Source organism: Petaurus breviceps, unplaced genomic scaffold (assembly GCF_028583685.1).
Source record: "Petaurus breviceps papuanus isolate PSGF00001 unplaced genomic scaffold, PetGlider_PUasm1.0 90825, whole genome shotgun sequence".
NCBI classification, from domain to species: Eukaryota; Metazoa; Chordata; class Mammalia; order Diprotodontia; family Petauridae; genus Petaurus; species Petaurus breviceps.
This window is the reverse complement of record NW_027187353.1, coordinates 16,621,939-16,649,555: the sequence shown is the minus strand read 5'-3', so window position 1 is coordinate 16,649,555 and position 27,617 is coordinate 16,621,939. Positions and strand designations below refer to the sequence as shown.

General features: G+C 48.3%; 1 protein-coding gene across 1 annotated transcript in view; it reads right to left on the bottom strand.

The window, feature by feature from the left end:
• ADAMTS7 (ADAM metallopeptidase with thrombospondin type 1 motif 7) overlaps window positions 1-27,617 on the bottom strand; it is a 163,231-nt gene that overhangs the window by 40,924 nt on the left and 94,690 nt on the right. The window contains exons 12-16 of the mRNA XM_069071387.1: window positions 17,065-17,234; window positions 15,685-15,818; window positions 11,862-11,982; window positions 9,005-9,249; window positions 2,691-2,832 (exon numbers count right to left, since the gene is read on the bottom strand). Of these exons, the coding sequence (XP_068927488.1) occupies window positions 2,691-2,832; window positions 9,005-9,249; window positions 11,862-11,982; window positions 15,685-15,818; window positions 17,065-17,234 (812 nt within the window). The remainder of the gene's footprint in view (window positions 1-2,690; window positions 2,833-9,004; window positions 9,250-11,861; window positions 11,983-15,684; window positions 15,819-17,064; window positions 17,235-27,617) is intronic.

The following is a 27,617-nucleotide window of genomic DNA, read 5'->3' as shown; positions in this document are numbered from 1 at the left end:
GCCATGAGGGGAAGCAGCGGAATGGGAGAGAGGGGCACAAAGTCAGGCAAGGGGGTAGAAAGGGGCAGGGAAGGAGGGGAGGGCCAACCTGGCCTGCACTCAGAGGAGGGAGTGAGAGCAAGGCTTCTTCAGCCCAGTTACATGGCAGATTTATTCTGGAGGGTGCTGTGAGGACCCAGGGCCGCAGACTAAGCCTGGGAGAAGAAGGGAGCCGGGGAGCAAAGGAGAGGATGCAGAGGAGGGGAGTGGGACAAGGAGTCATTTTCAAGGGAGAAGTTCCAAGAAACGAGGACCCTCGGTCATCCAAGGTTTGTAGATGGGAAAACTTGCTACCAACCAACAGCACTGTAGAAATGCCAAGATGGGCAACACCAGCTGCTCTCACCCTTTCTCGACCAGTGAGCATTTATTAAGCACCTACTATGTTCCTGGCCCTGTGTTAGGCTCCAGGGACATGAGGACCAGAATGAAAGTCTCTGGTCTCAGGACCTGACATTCTGGAGGGGAACATCACTCTCTCAGAAACTGCCTGGGGAGGGCTTTGAGAAGCTCAAGACCAAGGGCCTCACACAAATACTTAATGGTCCCCAAGTCTGGGGGAGAAGTGGGGAAAAGATGGTGCACCAGGTCTAGAAGGTGGGACCTTGGGTCTCATATTTTGTATCTATTATTATACAATCCCTGCTGCAGTGAACCTGCATCATCCCTGCACATATCAGCATCTCCTCCTCTCCTCCTTCCTGACAATTTCTTACCTTTCCTTCAAGGCCCCCTCTCAAAACCTACTGGATGCAGGAAGCTTTCCATGATTCACCTCAGCCCTCACAGAATCGTTACATTAAAGCTGAAGGACCTTAGAAATCCAGTCTGTATCCTTCATGTTATAGATGAAGAAATGAATGCCAATAGATTCAGTGACTTGTCCAAAGTCACACGAGCAGTTACTGGGAAAGTTGGAACTTGAACCAACCAATGAACAATTACAAAGTGCCTACTCCATGCCGAATACTGTGCTTGGCACTGGGATACAAATACAAAAGTGAAACCATCCATATTCTCAAGGAGAGAATGCATTCAGATTATAGGATCTGGACCTGGAAGAATTGTGAGAAATCATCTGGGCCAACTCTCCCATTCACAGATGAAGAAACTAAGACCCAGCGGAGAGTGATTTGCCCAAGGTCACACCGGGAGTAAACTGAAAAGCTGAGATTTGAACCAATGAACCCACAAGCATTTACAAAGAACTTACTACGCTACGCCCCTGCGTCTATGGACTAGACAAGGTATACAAAATGATAATGAAACCATAAGAACAGCTAGCATTTATATAGTGCTTTAAGGATGGCTGAATCATCACAACAACCTTGGGAGGTAGGTATTCTTATCCCCATTTTATGGATGAGGAAACTGAGGCAAGAGGGTTCACATGGGTCCCACAGCTCCTAAGTGTCTGGGGCAGTATATGAATCCAATAGCTAGCTACTCCCAGCTGCCTACACAGACAAAAACGAAGGTCTGCACACTTGCAGGTCTTACATTTTACAGGGAAGGCATTATTCCTGTCTTTAAACCCGGGAGACTTTCCAGGATGCCATGTTGTTCCCTGAAAAGGTTCTCTGAAATGGGGGGAGTAAGCCCAAGCTTCAGGGTTGGCCCATGGCTCTCTTGGGAATTAGCCCAACTAGCTCAAGGTTCTGAGGCTGACTGAGGAACTGAACCAACACAGTAGTCCCAGGGAAGGCAGCCATCCACACTTCCCTCTCCTTGACTGAGCTTGGCCCAGAATCTTTGGTGCGGCAGCAAAGGGCTCCTGGCTGGGAAACGCCCCTGAGCTGCCTCGAGAGACATGCTTCTCCCAGCTGCTCAGAGTCTGTGCAGGGGCCGAGCGGGAGAAGTGGGATACACACACACACATGTACTCAAAACACATACACATACTCACACACATACACACACACATTCACACTGACATACACACACCACACATACTCATACATACACTTACACACTCACACGTACACACACAGTCACGCACATACACAGACACACACATGTGCACACTCACACACATACTCTCACACACACCACACACACTCACACACATGCACTCACACTCACCCACACACACGTGCGCACACTCACACACATACACACACACCTCTTCAAGCACAGTATCTGCACAGCTGGTTGACATATGCCTAAGGAACACAGCTGTTTATTCTTCTCCATCCAGAAGAATGTCCATTTATCCCTCTCCTTCCTTGTCTCTTGTCCCTCAGGAACTCCTATGAAGGTCAGTCTTGCTCAACATTTTTGTAAATTATGTAGAAGGGTGAGAACTCATCCCCATGGAGCCTTCACTGGAGCGAAGGAAGAAAAGCAGCAGTGACATGAAGCTGGGAGGACACTGGATTGGAGTCAGAAGATGAGGGTTCAAGTCCTGACTCTGTGCGACCCAGGGCAAGCCAAATTGACCTCTTGGGGTCTTAGTGTCTTCATGTATAAAATAAGAGGGATCTGGGACAGGCTCTCACCTGTCCAGGTGTCATGTCCTGTGGAATATGCCCACAGGTGCAAGGCTCCTCCAGAGTTATCTAGCTGACCTGTCTGACCTGATAATTAGCCCAAGATCTCAGGACGGTGAGGGTCTGCCCTGTGCCCTCCTTGCCCTAGGCCCAGTGTCTTACCTGTGCCACAGGTTACAGTGCATTTGGTCCAGGATCCATATCTCCAGGAGAACTCGGGAGGCTGGATCTCATTCTCACTGTCTGCTTCCCTCCGGATGGTATACTGGTAACGTACACCAGGATTGCTCTCTTGGAACAGCAGCTGGAAGGGGAAACCGAGGCAGTGGTGACTGTGCTGGTGGGGAGGATGTTTACATCTGGGGTCAGCCACAGGGCCTAAAGCCATCCTCCAACAGGCCCCAGTGCCCTGGCTCTGGAATGTTTGCCAATGGCTCTGTACCCAGAGGCTGTGAGTAGAGTCTGCTTGGCTGAGTCCAGCAGCCTGGACACCTAATTAGCAAGTTGGGGGCTTCCTCTCCCTTCCCCTTGTCACCACCAGGGTCCTGACCTCATCGGCTCACACCTAGATTGCTGCCAGCTGGTGTCCCCTAGGTCACTGCCTGCTACTCCGGGCATGAGGGTCCAGGGTAAGGGGGATCCCCTCACAAGAAAAGTATTGTAGTATAGGGAACAGGGTGTCAGTCTTGGAGAAAGTCTTAGATTTGATGTCCACCTCAGACACTTACTAGCTGTGTGTGTGGCTGTGGGCAAGTCACTTAAACTCTGTCTACTTCAGCCTCCTTAACTGTAAAAGAAGGATAAATAATACACATATTGCCCACTTCACAGGGTTACTGTGAGAAGATGCAGACGAGATAATGTCTCCAAAGCAACATGTAAACCTTAAAAGGCTTCACAAATACCAGCTATTATCATTAGGGGTCTTTAAATAATAACCAGATGGTTCCTTCTCTGGGTAGCTGTATGAAGGAGCCTTGCCTTCTAGAATCTTTCACTTTTTTCAAGACTCAGTTCACGCACCATTTCTTTTTGTAGTTTTTAAAAAAATCATTTAATTTTTTTAAATTAATAAGCACTTTTTTTTCTCTTTCCTCTTTCCCATCAGGAAAAAGAAAAATAAAGTCCTTGTAACAAATATTCATAGTTAAGCAAAACAAGTTCCCACATTAGTCATTTCCCAAAGTGGACATCTCCTTCTGCTCCTGGAGCCCCTCAGGCCTCTGGCACGAGGTGGGGAGAAGGCTGCACCCCTGGTTCCCTGAAATCGTGGTTCTAGGGTTAAAGCACCCCTCTCTATACGTCTGCCATCCTTCCTGCTAGGACCCCCATTCTCCCTTCCTATCACCTATCTGGTTTGCATTTATTGTGTCCATACACAATACATGTACGTTACCCCCTCGGTAGAATGGAAGCCTCTCAAGGGCAGGGGCTGTTTCAGTTTTGTCTTTGTCTTTTCTGTGCTTAGCTCTGTCAGGCACATAATAGGTGTTCCCCAGACACACAATGGATCTGCAGCGGCTGTGGCATCAGAAAGGTGATGTCTTGACTCGTGCGTGAATTGGATTTAAGTGAAGCCGGGCTACACAAAGTCAGCAGCCTCACTTTCTCCCCTGGAGCTCTCTGGGTCCAGGGGCACAACACAAATCAGGATGTCTGAAGATGGCCTCGGATGCACTTTTGAAGCTGAGGTCTTTCCCAGGTCTCAGTTTGTCTGAGGCAATGCCCATTCTCTGATGTGGCCCTCACTGAGGTACTGTGGGTATGTGACGATTATCCCCTAGGTCCTTGTAAGACCCGAAGACGGGGATTATCTTCTCTTTTTGTATCTTTAGCATTTGGTAATTTCCTGGCACTCAGTAAGCACTAGATAAATGTTTATTGAATTGAACTGATGTCAAGTGAAACAGAAACAAATCCCCTGTGGGACCCATACTTGACTTAGAAAACCACAAATTAACATTATCTCTACTGTATTGCATTTTTATATGTTTTACTAACCATTTGCCTATTTCTGTTCTAGGTAGCCAGTCTAACACCTCTGCCCTAGGGGATGACTCCTTACTCTAGGAGTAGGAGTGATTTGGAAATGAAATCCTGGGTGTTTGTGGGAGTGTACAGAGGGCCACTGAACATGGACATAAGAGGCTGCAGATTTGCATGGCGAGTTAATAGGAGTCCCCCTTCTGCTATTAGAGCATGCAGGACAATGTGGAACACTTTACTAGGGCTGGAAAGCCGGTCGGACCTTCTCATTGTGCAGCTAACGAAACTGGCCCAGAGAGATGAAGGCAGTTGGGTAGCCCAGTGGACAGGGCATGCGGCCTGGAGTCAGGAAGCCTTGAGTTGAAATCTAGCCTCAGACACTTACTAGCAGTGTGACCTTGGGCTCCCATCTAAACCTCAGCTTTCTTATCTGTAAAATGAGGGGGTTGGGGGAGAGGACATCTAAGGTCCTTGTGATCCTTCCACCTTTCCTCCCCCAATGCAATTTTGACAAATTCCTCATCCCTTCTGCTTGCTTGTTGGGTGGCTCTGGGCTAGTCCCTTAATTCCTTCTGGCTTCAGGACTTTTTATCTGTAAGATAAGGTGGCAGGACTGGGTGATCGCAAAGCCCCTTTAAGTCCCATCATTCAGTGCATCTGAGTTGGTAAGTTTGGTGGAAGAGAAGGGCTGAATCCCAGCCTTCTTCCCACCCACAAATCCCGCACTATTGAGAATAACCCAGCTAACCCCTAAATGGCCCTGGAGAAGGTGTCCTGGGGGGATGGGATGGACGCAAGCCAACACAGAACCCAGATGAAGACAGCTGGGGATACAGCTGCTGTCCAAGGCTGGAGCAGGCTCTTTATACCCTGAGGGAGCTGGGGAGGGAGCAGACAGCTCTCTGGCCAGTGGAGAAGGGCTAGACACAAGAGCTGGCCTGGACTGTGCCCCTTTCACAAACCTCGCTACCCTTCACAGGACCCTAGAAGGCGGGAAATAGGAGGATGACATAGAGGTCAATCCCTTTTCCTTCTTTTATTTCCCGTGTGACTTCGCTGAGAGGCCTTGGTTTTCCCATCATGTCAAATGAAGGGGTTGGAGACGATGGACCATGAGGTCCCTTCAAGCTCGAAATCTACAAGATGGTCCTTAGACACCATGGAGTCCAACCCACCATTTTAAAGAGGAGAAATTGGCCCAAGATGGGGTCGTGTCACACAGTGAATTCATGGCAGGCCTAGGAGTAGACCCTCAGCTTTCAGGCCATGCTCCTTCTTCTACATTGGACTGCCTTCAGTGGGAGGCCTGAGTCAGCCATTTCGGGCTTGGGTCAGGAGAAAGCTTGCACACAGTGGGGACTGGTGACCAGGAAGTTGTTAGAACAGGCACAGTGCTAGGCCTAGTCCTTTGGGCCCCAGTTCCTAGAGCTCCATCCCTAGTGCCTGGGATGGGGCTGTCCATGATGGGGGGCACAAACCTTCGACCCTGGTCTCTTGGCTCTGTTGGGCTCAGCCAACCTGCCTGCCTGAGAGATTCATTCGTTCATTCAAGTATTTAAGTGCATACACATACACATACCCATATACACACATAGGCATATATGTGTTACAGTTACATACATGTACATGTTACACACAACACATACGTGCACACATGTGTCGGTGTATATATGTGTTTGTGCCATCCTGGTCACTAGTTTCCAGGGTGTGGAAAGCCTTCCACTGACCCAAGCCTGGAAGAACTGACTCAGGCCTCCCACTGAAGTATTTATAGGAAATATATCTATATATTCCAAGCACTCTTCTGTGTGCTGGGGTCACAAAGCCAGAAATGAAGAGGCCCCAGCCCTTGAGGAAACCGTCCTATCGGGTTTGGAGATGGGTTTGGACGAGCAATCCATCATTGGTCTTTCTGGGGCAGGCCCTGCTTCCCCTGGCTCTCATTCCAAACCAAAGACGCTTTTGGGAAGCGTAGAGGAAGCCACAAGACAACCCTGGGAGAAGCATTCCAAAGCATGATTCCGTCTGGGTCTTGTTTGCCCGCATGTGAAATGAGGCTCTCTGGGTTGAATCTGTTATTTCCCAAGGTTCCCTGCAGCCAAAACCTAGGTGGCCTGAGGACTTGGGCCTGGAGAGTATCTCATGTTCCCATAATGAGGCTCTTTTCCTGCAGAGTAGGGTAGCCAAAAAATTAGCACTGAGGTGGGGAGGAACAAAGGATATAAAGCATGAGTCTCGCCCCCATTTTGCATATGAGGAAACTGAGGCCCAAAGCTGTCAAAGCCTTCACTCAGAGCCACACAGCCAGTAAGTGCTTGGGACACAAACCCAGGCTTCCTGATTCCTGGGTCATCTCCCCATGACACCATGAGTGATTGGAGAAGATTTCCATGCGTTGGAAATCTGACATTCTCATGCTCTATAGAAGTTTATTTATCTTGCCATATTTCCTTTAAGTTCTGGTGGAGTCCTTTTTAAAAACTCACCCTATGCCTCAGGTGCCCTAGAGGGGCAGGAAGGGGCAGCTTTGGGGTACTGGGCATAGGATACAATCCCCATATCCAACCTTGGTGCCTCACACGCAGTAGATGCTTTTAAAATGTGTGTTTATTTAATGGTTTGCACATAGTAGATGCTTAACAAAAAAATGCTTATTGATCACCTATTGAAATGAACAAAAGCTCCAGGGAAGACTGATAATGCCAGCATCCTGGTTCCAACCTATACTTCCAGAATTGTCTCATATCACTCCCTCTAACTCATTCTGTGGCTCCAGCCAAACTGATTTACCTGCTCTTCTCCATACATGACTCTGCTCAGTCTTCCACCTCTGTGCCTTTGCCCAGGCTGTGCCTCCTGCCTGGAGGTCCATTCCTTCTCACCTCTGTCTCTTAGGATCTCTAACTCCATTCCAGACTACCAGGTTGTGCCACCTCCTCTACAAGGTCTTTCCTGATCCGCCTCATTATTAGCATTCCTCCCCAGCCCTAAATTACTTGGTCCATATTTTGTAGGTATTTGCACTCATGTTGTCTCTCTTTTTTGTCTTTGTATTCCCAGTGCTGAGCAGAATGCCTCCCTGGCTCATAGGCGGTCCTGGAGAATCAGGGCGTTGAAGCAGAAGGAACAATAATAATTGCCAATGATGGCACTTCATTATCAGTAAAAGTGATGAGTGAATTTTCACAGCGTCCTGACGAGCCATAAAGCTGATAATGCAGCTGATTTCATCTGATCTCACAACAGCACTGGGAGGCAGGTGCTGTTATTATCCCCATTTATAGTTGGGAAACTGGCAGAGAGAGGTTAAGTGACTTGGTTAGGGTCACTTGAACTCACAACTCCCTGACTCCAGGCCTGGCACTCAAGTCACTGAGACACCAGCTGCCTAAGGAGGCAGGGCAGGCATGGTCCCCTCATTGGACAAACGGGGACAGCGGCCCACAAAGGTTAAGCAACTTTCCAGGGTCATGCTGTTATTAAGTGGCACAGCTGGGGCTCGTACCCGAGCATCCTGACTCCCAGTCCAGGGTCATTTCCTCAGGAGCCCACGGCCTCAGTATTTATCAATCCACAAGTGACCTCAGACTAGAAGCCACTGGGGGCTGCGTCCTGTGCAGTGCCCAGTTCGGCACCCCCTCTGCGGAGGTTCTCTGGCCACCATGAAGTTCTCTCTCTCTCTCCCTCTCTCTCTCGTTTGTCTGTCTGTCTACTTGTCTATCCGTCCATTTGAAGAGCTTTGGTTTGTAGTCCCCGGCTCCTGCTGGCCCCTTTTCCTGCCTCAGTCTCAGGCAGGCTGCCAACCAGCAGCTACATTTCAGTTCTCAGCAGGGACATGGAAGGAGTGGGGAGGGCTAGCAGGGCCAGGAGAAGGCTGCGATCAGTCCCAGGTTTCCTGTGCATCTGGCCCAGGTATGAGATTCTTGGGAGGGGAGTTAGAGGGGAACGGATCCAAAGCAGCCTGACTCTGGCAAGACAAGAGTCTGATTTGGGGGAGGGAGTGAGAGAGCCCTAAAATTACTTCATGCCTTCTCCATACAAATGCCCTAGACCTAAGGAAAATTTTAGTCTCCATTCAAAACATCTAGAAATTAGGTTTTAATAGGGACACCATGTTACAAAGGTTAGCTAACAGACAAAGGGCCACAGGCCTGGGAAGCAATCTGCCCTAAGGGCTCTGTGGGGGCAGGGCACAAGAGGGGGAAGGAACCTTGGTCTCTGTTATTTGGTGAAGGGGAGGGGAGACCAGCCAGCTGTGTTCCCTTAAGGATCTCCTGTACTAGACATGTCAGAAACTTCTTTTACCCCTTTTCTACTAAGGCGTTCCACCAAGAATAATAGCTCCAGACTTGAGGGGCCGGTCTCTCCAATGTGGGGGAGAGTGCTGAGTATCCCAGAACCAACAACATTTTCCTGGACCACCCCATTCCCCAGAGGCTGATAATTTAGCACCCCCACGGTGCCTAGTATAGGGCTTCCCTCGCACATACCTGAATCCAGATGGGCTCCCGGGTGGGCCCTGGGGATGTGAGATTCTCCCAGTTCCCATTCCTCTCGTATGTGAAGGTGGTCCCGGCCACTTTGTAGTCCCCATTCCACTGGATGGTCCAGCCGCCATTTAGGAAATACTTCTCTGGGTCCTCACTCCTCAGTGCCAGGAAGTTTGCAGCCTCGGCGACCTCCTCAATACGAATTTCTCTTGCCCCTGCTGGGATCAGTCCGATGTCCACATACCCTGCAAATGGTTCAATATCCTCATTGAAGCATTCCCTCAGCTAGAGAGGAACCCATCCAAATACCCCTTCCCTCCACCCACAGACAAGCTATAGGCAGAGCAGGCACCCATCCAAAAGACATGATTCCCGAGTGATTAAATGTGCCCCATCCCTCCCCCAATCCTTCTCCTCTCACTGGGGGAGGCCTGAAATCATTCTCAACTTTCCCCCTTGAGCTGAAGGTTTTGCTCCCTGCTACAGGCCATACTTCTAAAAAATTCTAAACTTAGTGACCATCAACAAAAATATTCAAACAAGAATTTAAAAAATGACTGTACATGAAACTTCAGACTTCTATAATTTATGGTGTGTTTTTTAAAAGTGCACATTAACCGTCTTGCCCCATTAAGCCTGTAGGAACTGGAGCCCAGAGGAGAGGGACTCCAGAGAGAAACTTAGAGGAAGAGGGAGAAGTTTGTTGCTACAAGAACAGACCCTGGAAAAGAGATTTTGTTCCCAAAGAGGGCTGTTTCAGACCAATACAGAAAGAGGAGGCTGGCTTTCTGAAATGCAAAGAAGCATTTGGCTAACAGTGTGGTTGACCTTGGGATTCTTAATGGAACAGTCACTGGAAAATTGGTTCTTAACACATATTTTTGATGAGATGGTTAGAAAGGTAGAAGAGGAAGGAGTGAGAGAGAATGGAAAATGGAGAAAGATAGAGAAAAAGAAATAGATGGAGAAGATGGGCTCCTGTGGAAGCATCCTTGACAATTCAGTAAGAATTTAAGATTACAGATTTAGAGTTGGGAGGGACCTTACACACAACACTCATTGCAGAGGCGACATCAACAGGACATGGCAGTTTGGTGGGGTGGGAGGGACAGGTCAAGAAGGGGGTGAAGGAGAAGGTGGTATCAACAATGACTGGGAGATTTTCAGCAGGGATGATTGGAAGTAGGAGGATGGTCTCATCAACAGAAATAAGGAAGGAAGAGCCAGTTTGGGGGAAAGGATGCTAAGTTTGGTTTGGGACAGTGTAAATCAACTGATGGGAAGATATCCAAGTGGACATGTGTTATGGGAATGGCAACCTAAGATCTTCCCTCTCCTTTGGCCCTTTGATAGGATTAATTGACTCTGAGAACCTTCCCTGATTTGAAAATATACTCTGTCCCCTAATAGGCTGAATGTGGTCACATGGAGCCTGTGGCAGGAGGCTTGGTTTTCAGGAATGCCCACACCTTGTTGCTTTGTGATTGGGCAGTGGGTGAAGAGAGTTGTGACATTCTCTGAGCCAGGAGAAGGCTATATATACCCTGATGTGAGGTCTTACTTTGGGGGTCACTTTGAGAAGAGCTGTGTGATTTGACCAGATGAGACTCTGGGCAGCCATTGAGCCCCCTGGCTTTGAAAACCCAGATGTTGGTGCTTCCCTCTCTGGTAACTGACTAGGTTTGGATGTAATGGTCAGACAGCTAGAAGCCTGTCTGCTGATCTGTTTCTCTGTCTGTATATTTTGTCTGCTTGTAACCTCTGTATTCTCTGAAGTTTGGGGTGCTGACCTTTTTCCCCTGAACTAGGTAAATGACATATGTTTGATTAAAGCAAGATTGTTAACCCATTTTGAGTTATTTTCCTTTAGAAAAGCAGATCTAAGAACCTGTGTTGGCAGCCACCCTGGGTATGTCAGGGTGCTTGCCGCTACAACATGGCCATCAGATGAAAGTGATCAGGGCTGGTGATGTAAATATAGAAGTCATCTGCGGAAAGGTGACAACTGGAGTCATAACAGTGAATGAGAATGAAGAAAGAACATGAGAAGTCTGGGGAGAGGCTGAGGCCTCACAGAGCAATTAGGGAATGGGAGCAAATGGACCGGTGAAGGAGGCCAAGAACGAACAGCAGTGAGGGGAGAAACAGGAGAGTCAAGACATAAAAACCAAGGGAGGAGAGAAAGCCAAGGAGGAGGAATCACAGGGAATGACCTTGAAGGCCATCTAGTCTGACCTTTGCATTTTACAGATAAGGAAACTGAGGCCCAGAGAAGTTTTATAATAACAATAATGATAGCTAGCATGTATATGGTGATTTAAAGTTTGAAAAAGCACTTTGCAAGTGTTTTCTCATTTTATAACCACCCTGAAAGACGGTGGCTGTTAATATCCCCATTTCTGCAAATGAAGGAACTAAAACAAACAGAGATTAAATGACTTTTCCAGGGTCACACAGCTAGTAAGTGTCTAAGGAAAGCTAGTCTAACCTTCTCATTGAACAGCTAAGGAAACAGGCCCAGGAAGATGTAGGTAGTTGGGTAGCACAGGGGATAGAGCCCTGGGTCTGGAGTTAGGGTGGATCTAAGTTCAAATTCAGCCTTGGACCTTGCTGTAATGGTAAAATGAGATGATATTTGTAAAGTGCATGTCTGTATGTTGAGGAAAAACCCCTGAAAGGGTCTCAAGGACCCCTAAAGATCCTGGGCCACACTTTGATAAACATTATTCTAAATCATGTATGGAAGAATTGGGGTATTCCAGGGACCCAGTGCCTCTTTTGAATTCTGGGTGACAAAGTGAAAGCTGCTCTGTCCTCTACCACAAACCTGTTTCCTCATCCCAACCCTGCCCCTTACCCAGGCCTTCAGTCTCATCAAATGTCTTCTTCACTGTCTCGCAGGTGGAGCCGTCCCCGTGGCACACGCCACACCGGTCCTCAATGGCATTGGAGTCAATCTCATAGTCACAGCCTACATTCTGAAACACAGCCAGACGTGGAGGTCACTGCCTGCTGGACCTTCCCCTACCCTTCCCATGAGCCTCTCTTCATCAGCATGGGACTGGCAGGTACTCTGTATAGATGGCCAGAGCAATCAATCAACACGCAATGATTAAGCACCAACTTGTCGGTGGGCCCCTCATTAGGCACTGGGGATATGAAGACAAAGTAAAACAGCCTCTGCCCTCAAGGGACTTACATTTTAACAGGGGAAACAATGTCAATCACATATAAAACAGATCCAAGGTGGCTTGGTGGAGGCATGTGGGGGATTGGGGTGTGGTTGGGTAGGGAAGAAAGATGCTAGGAACGATCAGAAGAGACTGCATGCAGAAGGGGGCCCTTGGACTCCTGGAGAGCATGTCAGGCATGGGCATCAGCCTGTGCAAGGGCAGAGATGGCCAACGGATTGTTGTGTGTGAGGAACAGCAAGGAAGCCGGACTGAAGAGTGTGTGGAGGAGTGGCTGAAAAAATAAGAAGGACCTAGAGTGTGAAGAGCATTGAATATTAAACAGAGGAGAATATATCTGATCCAAGAGCTAACAGAGGTCCACAAACACATACAAACTCAGGCAGATCAACCAAGAATACATTATTTGAAGAATAATTCATTTTGAGACCTACAAAGCACCGTCCCCACAACCCCCAGGTAGGCAGTAGATGGTGCTGCTATTATTACCCTCATTCTACAGAAGAAGACACTGAGGCTCAGAGAGGTTAAATGATCTGTCCATCAAGACAAAGCTAGTCGCTTCCGAGCTGGGAGTCAATCTTAAGACTCCTTATTCCATGTCCAGCACACCCCTCCACCAACCATCTAATTCTACTGCGCTGCCCTGACTCACCCCCACCCCCTAATCCATGTCACAGAATCACAGAATGTTTGAGCTGGAAGGAATGTGTTTCCTAAGTAGAGCTTTTCATGCAGTGCATCGAGCCCTAGAGCGTAGGAGGCAGGAAAGGAAGCAGAGGGCCTAAGGGATGGGAAAGGTTAGGGTTAGAGTCAGAGGCATTTAGGGTTAGACGCTATCCTAGGGCCGATCTGAATTCAAATATGGCCTCCAACACATACTGGCTGGGTGACCCTGAATAAATCACTTAACCTCTAGTTGACTCAGTTTCCTCAACTATAAAATGGGGATAATAACAACACCAATCTCCCAGGGCTGTTGTGAGGATCGAATGAGAGAGCAATTGTAAAGCACCCAGCACACTGCTTGGCATAGAGGAAGCGCTGTATAAATTACTTTTCAGCTCATTAGGTTTAATACCCCAAGCCCAACAACTCCCACTAGCTGGGGCTTCCATCTGAGCAATGCTTGAGAATCTCCTCCCAGATGATTTTCCCATCCCATCCCCATTACGCCATTGCTCAACCCTCCCTCCTGCCACTCTCTTTCCTCCACCTCCTCTCACAGTTAGTACAAGGATTCAGCCCGAGTCCCCACCCAGCGTTTGACCTCGCAGCATAATGGTGCTAGAGGAGGGCGGCTTTCAGGCTGGTTCTCACATGCTCTGGACTGTGACCCACAGGCAAAGATGAGGAGGGAGGGCATTCCAGGCATTCTATAAATGCATGAAAGCAGGAGTGTCGGGTACAAGCAATGGCAAAAAAGGCCTGTTCATCTGCAAAGTGGAGTCTATGAGGGGGAGTAATGAAAAATCAATGGGGGGGGGGGGGTTGGAGCTAGATTGTAAAGGATCTAAATGCCAGACGGAGATGTGTGTATTTTACTCTAGAAGTAAATAGGAAGGAGCCCCTGATGCTTCTTAAAAGGGAGGCTAGAAGGGCAGTATGGCCCAGTAGATAGAGAGGGGGCCTTGGAGTCAGGAAGATCTTGTTTTACATTCCACCTCTAACTGATCCTGGATGTGGGACCCTCAGCTTCCCAATCATGCCCCAGACAGCATTCTAAGAAAATAAGCTACAGATCTGCCTTGGTTGAGCTCAAAGGGAGCTCCCTCATGCCATCCTGAAGAAATAAAAGGAAACAGTCAACCAAAGAAAAGTTCTTTAACTACTAAGGCTATCCCGCAGTAGAATGGGCCGTCTCAGGAGGTAGTGACTTCCCCATCGCCAAAGTATTCAAGCAATGACAGAATAAACATGGATCTCTGCTCAGAGAACGTGGGAATGGGTCAGACTGGATGGTCTCTGAGATTTCCTATAGCTGAGGGAGTCTATGGTTTGAGCTTTTTGGTTCTCTCAGTCTGCGCTTTCCCCCCGTTCTGATTACTCTGTTCCATCCGCCATGGCTGGAGGAACCGCCAAAGGGAGAATGCTTTGGGTAAGTCTGGCTTTGTGGCCTCCTCATCACCCTCTGTCCTACCCCAAACCTCCAGCCTACTGATCCTTTATCAGAAAAAAAGCTCTTTATACTACAAAGTTGGCTTTTCATCTTTTTGTGTGTGTTTTTCCTTTGTGGGAAATGATTTTTCTAGGCTCAGGAACCAGATTTCTATTTCTGAGCTGGAAAAGGGCTAGAGACCAACTTTGGCAGATGAAGAGATGGAGACCAAGGGACTTGTACAAGGTCATAAAACTAGTAAGTAACAAGGGTAAGATTCAAACAAGGTCTTCTGCCTTCAGGGTCAATATTCTCATTAAGTAAGCTGTCTCCCCGCCTCCTTCCTCATCTCCTTTGGGACTGCAAGAAAAACCACGAGACCTAGACAATTTGCTTAGTATGGTCTACTGACCAATCCAGCCAGGAGGCCATTCTCTGTCTCAGAAGATCACAGATTTAGAGCTGGGAGTTACTGGGGAGAGGTCCAAAGAGGTGAGACTTGTCCAAGGATCAGTAATGGCAGCCCTTGGAACAGGAGGGCAGGATTTGGGGCTAGGAGATACCTTTGAAGAACATAGATCGAATGTTAGGGTTTTGAGTCTCGATGACTTCGGCTCAGTTCTCTCCTCTGACACATATTGGCAGCATGGCCCTGGACAAGTCATTTATGCTCTCAGTGTCCCCAGGAGCTATCTAAGACTACAAGTTATAGAGAAGGTGACAATCTACATGGGTGGAAGGAAGTTTCCCCACTGGGAGTATTCAACTCCAAATTCCAACATCACAGGTCTGGTTCCCCCCCCCCCAAAGTTTGTAGTGTAACTCCCTCTTTTCATAGTTGGGGAAACTGAGGTCCAGATAATTTTGGTGCTTTGCCCAAGGTCCCACACAGACGGCAAAACCATACTTGGAAGCCGGGTCCTCAGACTAAACTTAATGCTCTTCCCATTGGACCATATTGGATTCTAATCATGGCTCCATGTGCAGTGAGGAAATAAATCATTTCTTGTTCCTTGTAGTGCATGTATCTTGTCTCTCGGGCAAGACTGAGAGCTCCCTAAAGGCAGGGGTCAGTCTTCTCTTTGTGTCCCTTGGAGGCTAGCATGGGTCCTTGATGGACCCAAAGTTATCTTATTTGAACACCTCTACCCCCTTAGTGGCTGGTCTTCTTGAGCTGTTATGGCTGAAAACATTCATCATTTCTTTGGGTCTTAGCCCCCCAGGTGGTGTGCAGCCCAGGACAGGAAGCCTCTGTGGCCCAAGCCCTTGTACGCTCAGCCCCATGGCAGCCTCCTCGTGCTACCCGTGGCTTCTCCTCCCACCTCTTCTGCCCTTGAGCCCCTTGGTCTGGGCCCAATGAGGGGCACGGGCAGGTGGAGGCAGGGGCATACCTTGCAGATCCCATTAATGCATAAGTCTCGGCTGGTGGTCCCTTCAAAGCAGGGGGTCCCATCCACTACAGCATCTCGAAGCTTAACTGCAAAGTAGTCATTTGCAGGCCGGCAGTGCAGCTCACAGGGATTAACTATAGGGAAGGATCCAGAGAGGGAAGAGAGGTCAGAAAGGAGTGGCTGGACAGGGGAAGGAGCCCATTTCTAGGAATCTGACACCTTGGGCCCATGGGGAGAGGAAGACTTCGGCATTCCCAGCCAGCCAAGGCGGAGCATCTCTAAGCAACTCAGCAAGAAAGGGCCACTCTGGATTTTAACTGGACTTGTGAACCCTCAGGAAATGAAACTCCTATCAGCGCAAAGCGGCACCTTCTCTAGCCATTAGAGTCTTAGGGAGATTCCTGGAGCATCGCTTAAGTGGCTGCCCCAGCCAGTATGGCCAGAGATGGGACCCAGAGCAGCCTCTCTAACCACTAGGCCGTGCTGCCTCTCACCAAAATTTTTACCAGCTCAGAAAAAAAGTTCCCCTGAGAAAATAAGCGGACAGCATTTAGCACGGTGCCCAGAACATAGTAGGTGCTTAATATATGTCTAATGAATGACTGATTAAAATGATAATTAATACTAATAATAACTGCTAGCATTTATAAAGTGCTTTCAGGTTTGCAGAATGCTCTATCTGATCTCTCATTCGATCCTCATAGTACCTGTAGGATGGAAGGTATTATTGCTGTCCCCATTTTTACAGGTGAAGGAACTGAGGCCAATTCAGGTCAAGTGACTTGCTCCAAGTCACGCAGGTGGTAAGTGTGTGAGGCAGGATTTGGACTCTGGTCTACCTAGCTCTACTGCAACACTCACTAGCTGTGTGACCCTGGGCAAGTCACTTACTGCTGTGTGTGTTGGTTCTTTATCTATAAAATGAGCTGGAGAAGAAAAGGGCAAAACCAGTCTAGTATCTTTGTCAAGAAAACCCCCAAAAGGGTCATAAAGAGTCAGACACAACTGAAAAATGGCAGACAATGTAATAGCTTCTTGAGGTCAAACAAGCTTCTTGTTTCTTTCTTATTCTCTATGTATGGTTAAAAGTCTAATCAAGCAAGCCCTGAATAAGGGCATTCAACTAATGGAGTACAATTTGGACTAGGCCAGTAGCTGTCTGCAAGGTTACAAAAAAAAGCCGTACATCTGCAAAATAGCAACCACCTCCTCTCTCACACCTCAACAACAGGGAGTGATAGAGGATAGACAATCCTTTGTGGGGGAGGGGGGGCGGTGTGCCAGGGTGGGATGTAGAGCAAAAATGGCCTGAGTCTTTAAAATGTCAACTCCAGGGCCTGAGGCCAAGAGATCAAGCCATGGTTTCTGAAGGTGACTTACTGTGGTTAGACACAGGAACCCACTTGTACTGTTCTCCCTTGTAAGGCATGGCATCAAACTGGCTACACTGGATGTGGCGAAAAGAAGGCCGGTCAGCAGGGCAGGCCTGGACACTGCACAAGCGGAATCGCTTCCGTTCCCCAACACAGTACTTGCCACCATACTTGGGCCTGGGCCATCGAGGAGAGGGAGAAGGGAGGAGAGAGACAAAGAGAATCAAAAGACAAATCAGCCAATAATCATTTGTTGAGGGCCCAATCTATGCCAAGCACTGTGCCTGGCAGTGGAGACAGAAAGACAAGTAGTCCCTGCTCACAGAGAGATGACGTTCTACTGGGGAAGACAATGCAAAAAACTGGAATCCCAGTTTGGTACTGAGGCACACACCCTCTTCCACAAGATAAAGGACTCAAGGTACAGAATGGGACACCCAGTTTTAGACACGGCCAATGCAGAATTTTGTGTTGCTTGGCTAAAACAAGGGTTTTTGTTTTCTTTTACTGGCAGGGGGAGTGGAAGGGAGAGAAAAATAAATGCTTGTTAATTGAAAAAGTTAAAATAGAAAAAGTTACATTAAAAGCAAAATAAATACAAACTAATTTTTTTCAATTAGTATTTTCTTTCCCATCTGCACTCCTCCTACTCCATTGAGGGGGGGGGGGAAGAAGGAAACCATAACCCTTGTAATGAATATACATAGTCAAGAAAAACAAATTTCTGTATTGGCCATGTCCAAAAAATATGTGTCTGATTCTGCATATGGAGTCCATAACCCTGGGTGGTGACATTGACCCTCTGGGATTATGGCTGGATATTATGTTGATCAGAGTTCTTAAATTTTTCCAAATTATTTGTCTTTATGGTATTATTATATAAATTGTTCTGTATCTGCTTGCTTTACTCTGAATCAGTTCATACAAGTCTTCTCAGGATTCCCTGAAACCATCCCCTTTCTTGTGTCCTTCAGTATAACAGTGTTCCATTATATTCTTGGACCATAACTTGTTCAGTCGTTCTCCAAATAATGAGCACTGCATTTGTTTCCAGTTCTTTAACACCACAAAAAGAGCTATACTATAAATATTTTGGTAGATATTGGTCCTTTTCCTCTTTTATAAAGTAATTTCTTGAGGGAAGCCACCAGAAGCCATAACATCTGGAGAGACCTAATCTAGAATCCGAGCTCTGAAGGGAACTAGGAAACTCAAGAGGTGGGGTGAGGAGGGAGTGCATTCCAGGCATAGGGGACTCCCTGTACAAATGCACTGGGATCCCGTGCAAAGAGAAGGGAGGAGGAGCCTCATGTGGGAGGTGCTCCAAGGCCAGTTTAGCTAGATTAATGAGTGCATGAATGGGAGTAGCGTATAATAAAGCTGGGGAGGTGATATCACTACTAATATAATGCTTCATAAATATTGTCTCCTTTGATCCTCACAACAACCCTAGGAGGTAGGTGCTATTATGATTTTCATTTTACAGATGAGGAAACTGAGGCTGACAGGGCCACACAACTAGGAAGTGTCCAAGATGAGATTTGAACTCAGATCTTCCTGACAACAGGCCTAGGACTCTATTCTCTGCACCACCTTGATGCCTCTAGAACCGACCACCTTCCAGACATCCTGGCATGGACCTGCGGTAAATGGCATGACATCTGTCACAGAGCTTAAGGCCATCCTTGTACTTTCCCTCCCTGCCTCCCAAATTCCCATGCCAAGGCCCAGAAGGGGAAGTGGGGTTTGTGGGGACACTCAGGCCTGCTGGATAAATCCAACTTGACTGCAAATTTATTACCAGATTATGCTGTGAAAGAGGTCTTGAAATGAACTGGAGAGGGAGCCTGCGTGATGTTCCTTGACTACAGAAAAACGCCCCTGGTGACTGGAAGAGAAGGAAGGGCATGCAATGCAGGAGAAAGATTCAGTGCTTCACCTCTGCCAGGCCCAGGACTAGCAGAGAAAGCCCCTGTCACCTGCAGGGTGGTCACTGAGCTCTGTGTGACTCTGTCCCATTTCTAAAAGCTGGTTGGGTGAGATGGACCAGATGATCTTCAAGGGCAGGGGAGTCAGAAGGAGTAAACTGAGCCCCAGAAAGGGCAAGTCACCCCTATGTCAGTCTGACGTGGCTCACTAAAGTGAGGAGGTTCCTGAGTGTTTTGTGTCTGAGGGAATAAGGCAGAAGGCAGGCTGCCCAGACCCTGCTAAGATGTCCACAGTGATGCCATTTTCCCCTTCTCTTGCCCCTCATCCCCTCTCCCAGCCCTGACAGCCCAGAACCTATCCTGGCTGCAGACAGTGGCCATTATGAGGGGTGCCCTTCTACCTGGCCTTCCTGTCTCCCCAGCCCCTAGCCCCCCACTCCCCAGGACTCATCTGAGCTTGGCTTCTCATAAAGCTTAATGAGATGAGAAGCACTAACTTTATTCCTTCCAATGAAATAGAAAACCACTATGCCTTAACATCTCCCCTGATCCTATACCCTCCACATCCTTGGCACTATGATCCAACCTGCTGATATTACCCAAGGACCCTTGGGCTACAGGTGGGGCACTTGCAGTTGGAGGCCACACGTGGCCCTCTAGGTCCTCGGGTGTGGTCCTTTGACTGAATCCAAACTTCACAGAACAAATCCTCTTAATAAAAGAATTTGTTTTGGGGCATCTAGGTGGCACAGCGAATAGAGCACTGGCCCAGGAGTCAGGAGGACCTGAGTTCAAATCTGGCCTCACACACTTGCCATCTACCCCACTGCAGAATTCTAAGTAGCCTCCTTGGCCTCTCCACCTGCCATGAAAGGAATTTTCTTTTTTGTTCTGTCTCCCCCAATGGAGTGTGAGCTCCTGGAGAGCAGAGAACGTCTTTCTTTTTGCCTTGTCCCCCCACTGTGCTCAGGGCACACAGTCAGCACTGAATATGTGCTTCTTCTTTCATTTATTGTTATCAATTTGCCTGAGCTCAGAACTGGGTTCTAGACTTGGAGTAAGAGTCCGACGCTCTTTCATTCTGGATCTCTCCTTAACCGCTGTGCAACAGTCACATAAATCACAAGCCTCTCTGCTTCATTTTCCTCATTGGGACTGGACCAGATCAGGTTCTTAAACTGGGTTCCATGGGACCACAAGAAATCCATGGACATGGGGTCTGTGAACTTGGGTGGAACAAATGACATCTTTCTCTGAATATAATTGGTTTTATTTTAAGCATTCAAAAGCATCATTCTGAGGAGTCCCTAGGCTTCACCCAGACTGCCAAAGAAGTCCACTACACAGAAAGGGTGAAGAGCTGGACTATTGAATACCTCCCATATGCCAGCCATTGTGCTGGGAGCTGGAGAGAGACAAGAACCAAACTATGCTAGCCCCCAAGGAGTCCACATTCTATGAAAGGAAATGTGAGAATATACGCCATGTCAATCTATGGTGATTTGGGGTGGGAGAAGACCTTAGCAGCTGAGAACAGATGTAGAAACTGAGCCCCAGAGGAAGGCCAATGACCTTCCCCCCACAAGGTTACCCGGCTAGTAAATGGTAGGCCCAGGATTCAAAATGACTGTGTTCACTGAGCTTTCTTTCCATTAGGTCATGCTTCCTGGTTCCTTGACACTTTCTTGCACCCTGGCCATCTGGGTGGGTAGGAGAATGCCCCAAATGAGCTCCCTACACTCCCAGTCCTGGCCGGTGATGGAGGGGGCTGTGCCTGCCCAGGAATGATCCTCTGCATAGACCTCCCTGTGTTCTGGGAACAACACGGTCAATCTCAGAACCCAGCTGGCCCATCTGGGTTGGGTGGGGAGGGAGGAGAGAGGAAGGGGTCTTGATCTTTCAGACAAAGACCCTCTGCTCTTCTCCCCTAGATTGGGGGGAGGGTGTCTTCAGACCCATACCAGCCCTCACCCTCCAGAGGAACAACTGAGCTCGCCTTTTCCTCTGTGACCCCTGAAACAATGTAGTATTCAGAGGCGACCTGCTTTCTAAGTGAGACCAGCCTGCTGGGAGATGTGAAGCCAGGGATAAGGGCATGAGAATGACCACAGGTGGACATTGCCTCCCTTCTCCTCTCCTCTTCCCGCCCCTCCCCAGAGGCACCTGGGCCTTGGAATTTCAGGGAGTCTTTCTACCACGTATAGACCAGAATCAGAGTCAAGGTCTAAGCGGGAAGGCACTTTAGAGATCACTTAAACCAGAATCATTTTTAAATGTTTGTACCCCCAGGACTGAGTCCAGAGCCCCGACCATAGGAGGGAGTGAAAAAAAACTGTTTGTTGATGTGAGATTAAATGGAACTTTTCCCCAAAAACATAGCACATTTTACTAAATATCCAATTCGAGATTAGACGAGGCCTGCCTTTCAGGGTTCTAGAACAGTTTTCCCCAAACACGCTTCACTTTGATCCTTCCTTGTACAATTCACGGTAACAGAGAGCAAGAACTGAAGGCACCTCAGAAATCATTGCTCCTATGAACTCATTTGGAGGATAAGGGACCTGAGGTCCGACAAGGACCCAGCTAGTGACTCTCAGAGCTGGCATCTGCCAGTGGTATTTCCTGTGGCTCAGGCCTGAGCCTCCCTCAGATATCACAGGGCATAAGGACTCTCACAGGGAGGAGGGATTAGATCTTGGTCTGTCTGGCCTCCAGCAGGCTGCAATCAGGGTCAAGTTAGAGGGATGCAGGTTTCTGCTGGAAGTCAGGATTAGAGCCCTCCTGACTGGGATGGTCATGCCCGAGCAGAGCAGAGCAGGCTGCTTGGAAAGGGAGTGAGCTCCCTGCTACTTGGAGGTATTCAAGCTCTTCAGAGGTGTTCTGGAGGAGAGCACTTTTGCAGTCCTTGTAGCTTAGAAAGTACTACATGCAGGGGCAGCTAGGTGGTTCAGTAGATAGAGCAGGGGTCCTGGAGTCAGGAGGGTCTGAGTTCAAATCCAACCTCAGACATTTATTAGCTGCATGACTCAGGGCAAGTCACTTACCCCAATTGCCTCCAAAATAAATAAAAAAAAGTAGGGCAGCTAGGTGGCACAGTGAACAGAACACCAGCCCTGGAGTCAGGAGGACCTGAGTTCAAATCCAGTCTCGAGTCTAGTCTCAGACACTAGACAGACTTACTAGCTGTTTGGCCTTGGGCAAATCACTTTACCCAAATTGCCTTGCCTTCTCCCCTCCAAAAAAAAAAAAAAGAAATGTATGCAGAAGGGCTGAAAATTCCAGAAGACCCAGGTTCCAGTCTTCCCAGAGAGCCAGTGTTAATTGGGTGAGCTTAATCTCAGTTTTCTCATCTATAAAACCAGGATAATATTCCCTATGCTTCCTCCCCCTCATCTATCAAATGAAATCACAGCTACTCCATTGAAGCTGTGAAAGAAGACAGGAATGTGAAAGAGTCTCCCAAGGGTGCACTGTGTGCACAGGGCTTACCTTACAGGTTATTACCACCCTCATTCTGAGTTAGCGTGGGCTGTCTGGATTAACTGGAACTGGGTGAAGCCCTCCCAGGAACAACTTAAATTAATATTGGCCAAGGCCATTTCCTGAACAGAACCACAATGACACAGGACAGAGGCGGGGGAAGGGACGGGGTTGCTGTGGGTGGAATCAGGCCAGTTCGGAGAGAGGCCCAGAGGTCCAGTGGAAAGAACTCCGGCCTTGGAGTTCAGGAGTTCTTACTAGCTGTGTGACCTTGGGAAAGTGAGCCGGCCGCTCCATGTCCTGGGCTTCTGGTCCATCAGCCACCAAATGGTCAGAATGATACACACATCAAGGTCAGCAAGATTGACGTGGGGCTGGTGGCCTTGAGGCGTCAGAAAGACCTAGTCCTGGTCCAGCCTCTGAGACTGGCTAGACAGTGGGGATCTGGTGACGTTTCTTACCTCAGACTATTCCCAGGCAACTCTCTAAGATTATTAATAATAAGAGCTAACATTTATATAGACCCTTCTATGTACCAGGCACTATGTGAAGTACTTTACAATTATTTCATTTGATTCTCACAACCCTAGGAGGCAGGTGCTAGTATGATACCCCCTTAACAGTTGAGGAAACTGAGCCAGAAAGAGGCTAAGTGACTTGCCCAGGGTCACATAGCCAACTAGCACCTGAGGCCACATCTGAACTCAGATCTTCCTGACTTCCAGGTCCAATGCTCTATCCACTCAACCAGCTAGCTGGCTTTTACAGAGGAGCTGGCAGCTACATTGGCAGAGGGAGTTTCCACACTGGTACATCACCCACATGAATCAAATCACAGGATCAGACTCCCTGCTACTTTCCTTCCCAAAATACTTGCACTATTTAGAGAACCCAGAATTGTTATTAATAGACCAAAAAAAAAAAAAGAAAGAAAGAGAAAGAGCAGAAGAGATGGGGAGGGGTCAGGGAACAGGAGCTCCACCCAATTTGCAGGTAAGAAGCTAACCGAAGGAAGATCCCGCATTTGGCCGATGAAGACAACAGCATTGGCTTCTGCCTGGGCTTGGGATCCTGAGATCCCAAAGCGGTACTGTGAAAAGAGCGTTGGATTCAGTCCCAGGACCTGAGCTAGAATCAGGCTCTGTTATTATAGCTGGTGACCTTGGGCAAGCTGGGCCTCAGTTTCCTCATCTGTAAAGGAAGGGGGTGGACTAGGGGACCTTTGAGGTCCCTCCCAGCTCTAACTCTGCGGGAGGCCAAGGGGCCACTTGGAAGCTTGGCTTCAAATAAGCAGGGACAGCGGGATGTCCGACTGGCTGTGCCTCCCCCTGCCTGGCCTGTTCCCTTTGAATTACCCGCCAGCCCTCCAGGGGCTTCGCGACGTAAGAGGCTGGCTCACTTATATTCAGCCCAGGACAAAGCCGTCTGCTTGGACTGCCAGTAGCGAGCCCCTCATCCCTGGCTGCTGTTCTCAGGAAGTTCTCAATGGGGTAGCCCCCCAGATGGCCAGGGGGGTTTCCTTTCACCTCCTGCTCTTGGACGCCAGCCATACCCTAGCTGGATGAAAGGGCAACAGAGCTGGGACTAAGGGTAGGCAAGGTGGGCAGCTGCCAAGGGCCCATGGAGGAATTCTTTTTATGTGGCTTTCTATGAATGCACATATTGTACAAATGACCGCCTGGTCTTGGAGCACAGCTGTGGAGGATGCTTTTCCAGAGGGTGCAGTGGTATATTTTAGGCATTTCTGGGCCATAGGGAGACTCAGAGCTGGGGGTGATGGGCAATTCTCGACCCCTCCCCAAGTCATGCACATGTTGATACTACCTCGGGGGAGGGGCAGAAAGAGAGGAAGGTAGTGTGACTTTCAAGCCTCCTCCCAGAACAAATGCCCTGACCCAGCTCTAGAAGAGAGGAGCCCTTGTTCCGTCCCTCCTCCCAGAGTTACAAAGCCACATTAAAGGAGGCTTGCTTCTGAGAGCCCACTAGCATTCCATCTCTGCTGAGGGAGGCGAGGAGGGGGGCAGCTCTAATTATGGGACTTCTTGCAGAAAGCACCCTGGCAGATTACTGGGTGCGATGCCTTCGTTTCTCAAGTGAGCAAACTGAGGCCCCGAGGACGGTGCAATGACTCCAGCCTCCATTTCCCCATCTGTAAAATGAGGGTTGGGTTGGTCCTGCTTTCTGTTCTAGGACATGGCTCATCTCTAGAACACTCTAGGAGCCCGAGAGTCTGAGGACATTGGAACCTTTGAAGACTCCCCCCCCCTCCCCCTGCAGATTCTCCTAGGAGATCTTTGAGAATTGGTATGATTTGGTTTTGTCTGTATCCTCAGGACCTAGTACAATGCTGGCACACAGCAGGCACTTAATAAATGGTCACTGATTAGCTGATAACCTGGGAACACCATGAGAGACAAGAGATGCATAGGATGGAGAAGACTCTGGGTTCAAATCCAACCTCTGACTCTGCTGTGTGACCAGTCAATTTCTTTTTTTTTTTTTAATTTTTTTATTTTTTTAAAAGCAATCGGGGTTAAGCAACTTGCTCAAGGTTACACGGCCAGTTATTTTTGGGTGTGGTGCTGAGTATCTGAGCCCGGATTTGATCCAGGTCATGCCGACACTGGGTCCGGTGCTCTTACTGGCTGAGCCACCTGGCCGCCCCTAAGCAATTGGGGTTAAGTAACTTGCTCAAGTTACACGGCCAGGTGTTTCTGGGTGGGTGCTGAGTGTCTGAGCCCGGGATTCGATCTCCAGGTCTTCTTAACACTGGAGCCGGTGCTCTTACTTGCTGTGCTACCTGGCCGCCCCTATGACCCGTCAATTTCTTAACCTTTCTAAACTTCTGGCAATTCCCTAAGACTATAGACTAGTTAAGTTATAGACCAGTTGAGTTATAGATTACTTAAAGTTATAGACTTATCTACTAAGTTAACTTGTAGACTGGCTAAGTTATAGATTACTAAGCTGTAGACTTATCTGCTAAGTATAGACCGGTTAAGTTAGACTACTAAGCTGTATACTTATTTCCAAGTATAGACTTGTTAAATTATAGACCAATTGAGTGATAGACTACTAAGTTATAGACTTATCTACTAAGTTATAGACTGGTAAAAGGAATTCCCACAAGGAGGCAATCTTGAAGGAGAAGCTTTCACAAGATGGCAAGGCCCATGGGGCCTTGGGCACTGTGAGACCTATGCTCCTGCCACCCTTGAGCTGGGATTAAAGTAAATGAGGCTTTGACAGTGAGGGGGGCGGGGAAGGGCACATAGAAGGCAGATGATAAGGGCAGAACAAAACATAGTCAGACATGGCCATGTGTTTATTTATTTGACTTGACTTTACTGGGTCAAAAAGTAGGGTTCTATTAGGACATGGTTGGGGGGAGTCACTGGGAAAAGAATGAGGTAAAGAAAAGCATCAACTAGACATTCTTTTTATCTTTTTTCATTGGTTCTGGGAAAAGGGCTTAGGTCTAGAAATGAGGAGTACTGGGTTGCAGTCTGGGTACTTACCCTTTCTAGGTCTCAGGGCACTGGACTAAATGGTTTCTATCATCTGACATTCTTCCATTGAGCCATTATGAAGTCCAATTCCTAGGATTTAGGGTGGTGACACTATACCATCTCTGGCCATTTATTCCTTTATTAAGGTTCATAAGCTCAGAGGATCCTAAATCCAGAGGTGGAAGGGCTGTCAGAAGCCATCTAGTCTAACTCCCTCATGTTACAGATGGGGAAACTGAGGCTCAGAGAGGGAGGTGAGCATCCAAAGGTCACTCACACTGGTAGTATGTGCAGTCAGGAAACCTATGCTCTAGCCCCAGCTTTGTACAAACTGCTCAGCCTTTCTGGGCCTCTGTATAATAGGGTCAAATAATCAATGCCTTGCTGACCTCATGAGAGTGGATGTCAAACTGTTCTGCAAAGTAATTTTGCAACAAAAATGTGGGACTGTTTGGGCTATCAGAGGGCCCTAAAAGGGGATGCTGCTTCTTCCTGACTCCTAGAAAGCTGCTTTCAAGGAAAGCTGACATTTCTCCAAACAGTCTCTGGTGCCGAGTCCTTCCAGGAGGGAAGCAGATCCTCTATCCCCCAGCCAGTCCAGCTGGAATGGCTCAGGACCAAAATATCCCTGCAGGAGCCAAAACAAATGATTCCCCAGAGAGAAGCCTGCTAGCGAGTTTGCATGTGTCCTAGCATCAGCCTTGGGCCATCAGCTCACAATGGCCCTCTCCCACCTTGAAGATGGAAAATGGTGGCCTTGGGTTGTTGACCCAGAAAGTCAGCTCAGATGGTTTGCCTTCTCATGCCCCTGTTTCATTAGTCCTGAAATCGGGACATCTGGAGGGCCACTGGCAGAGAGAAGAGATCTGAGCCTCCAGCAGGGAGATGAGGGAAGGGGCATACGAGTTGGGGCAGGGAGCAAGGGCATGGGGGCCAGGGGCTGGGATAAAGGAATCTGTCCTCAGCCACCCCAGCAGCCTATTTTTAGGATTAAATGACAGCATTTCCTGACCTTGCTGGCCAATGGCATGCTTCCTTAAATGACTAATTAGCATAAGTGCAGGAAGAGGTCTTAAAGGTCTTCTCTTCCCATCAGTAAAATAAAGGAATTGGACCAGCTGATCTCAATGGTGCCCTTGGCTTCTGATGCCCAAAGATTCTACGTGGGGAGCTGAATTCCAAAGAGCCTACAATAACCCTCTTCTTTGGCAGATGGGAAAACTGTGGCCAAGAGAGGAGGGCTTTGTTCCAAGTCTCCCAGAAATCACCTCACAGACTGAGAGCCAGAAGGGATTGTAGAGGCCATCCAGTCCAAAGTCCTAATGTTGCAGATAAGGCAACTGAGGCTTGGGGAGCAGCTTGTCCAAAGTCAGAGTCAGGAAATGCTGGTTCTCTGACTCCAAATCCAAGGCTCTCTCTCCTCCAAGTTCCCATCTCTTAATTGATGTCCAGTCTTCCTCCAAGCTCTCCAGGGGAAGAAGGAACCTAATATCCTCCATGAAAAATTAAAACCTCCCCAAGATCAGGTGGGTGGGGGAGAGGAAAGGATGGTCTGAAGTTGGAACAACTAATCAGGCTAATTGGATTCCCACCTCCATCTCTCTCTCTCTCTCTCTCTCTCTCTCTCTCTCTCTCTCTCTCTC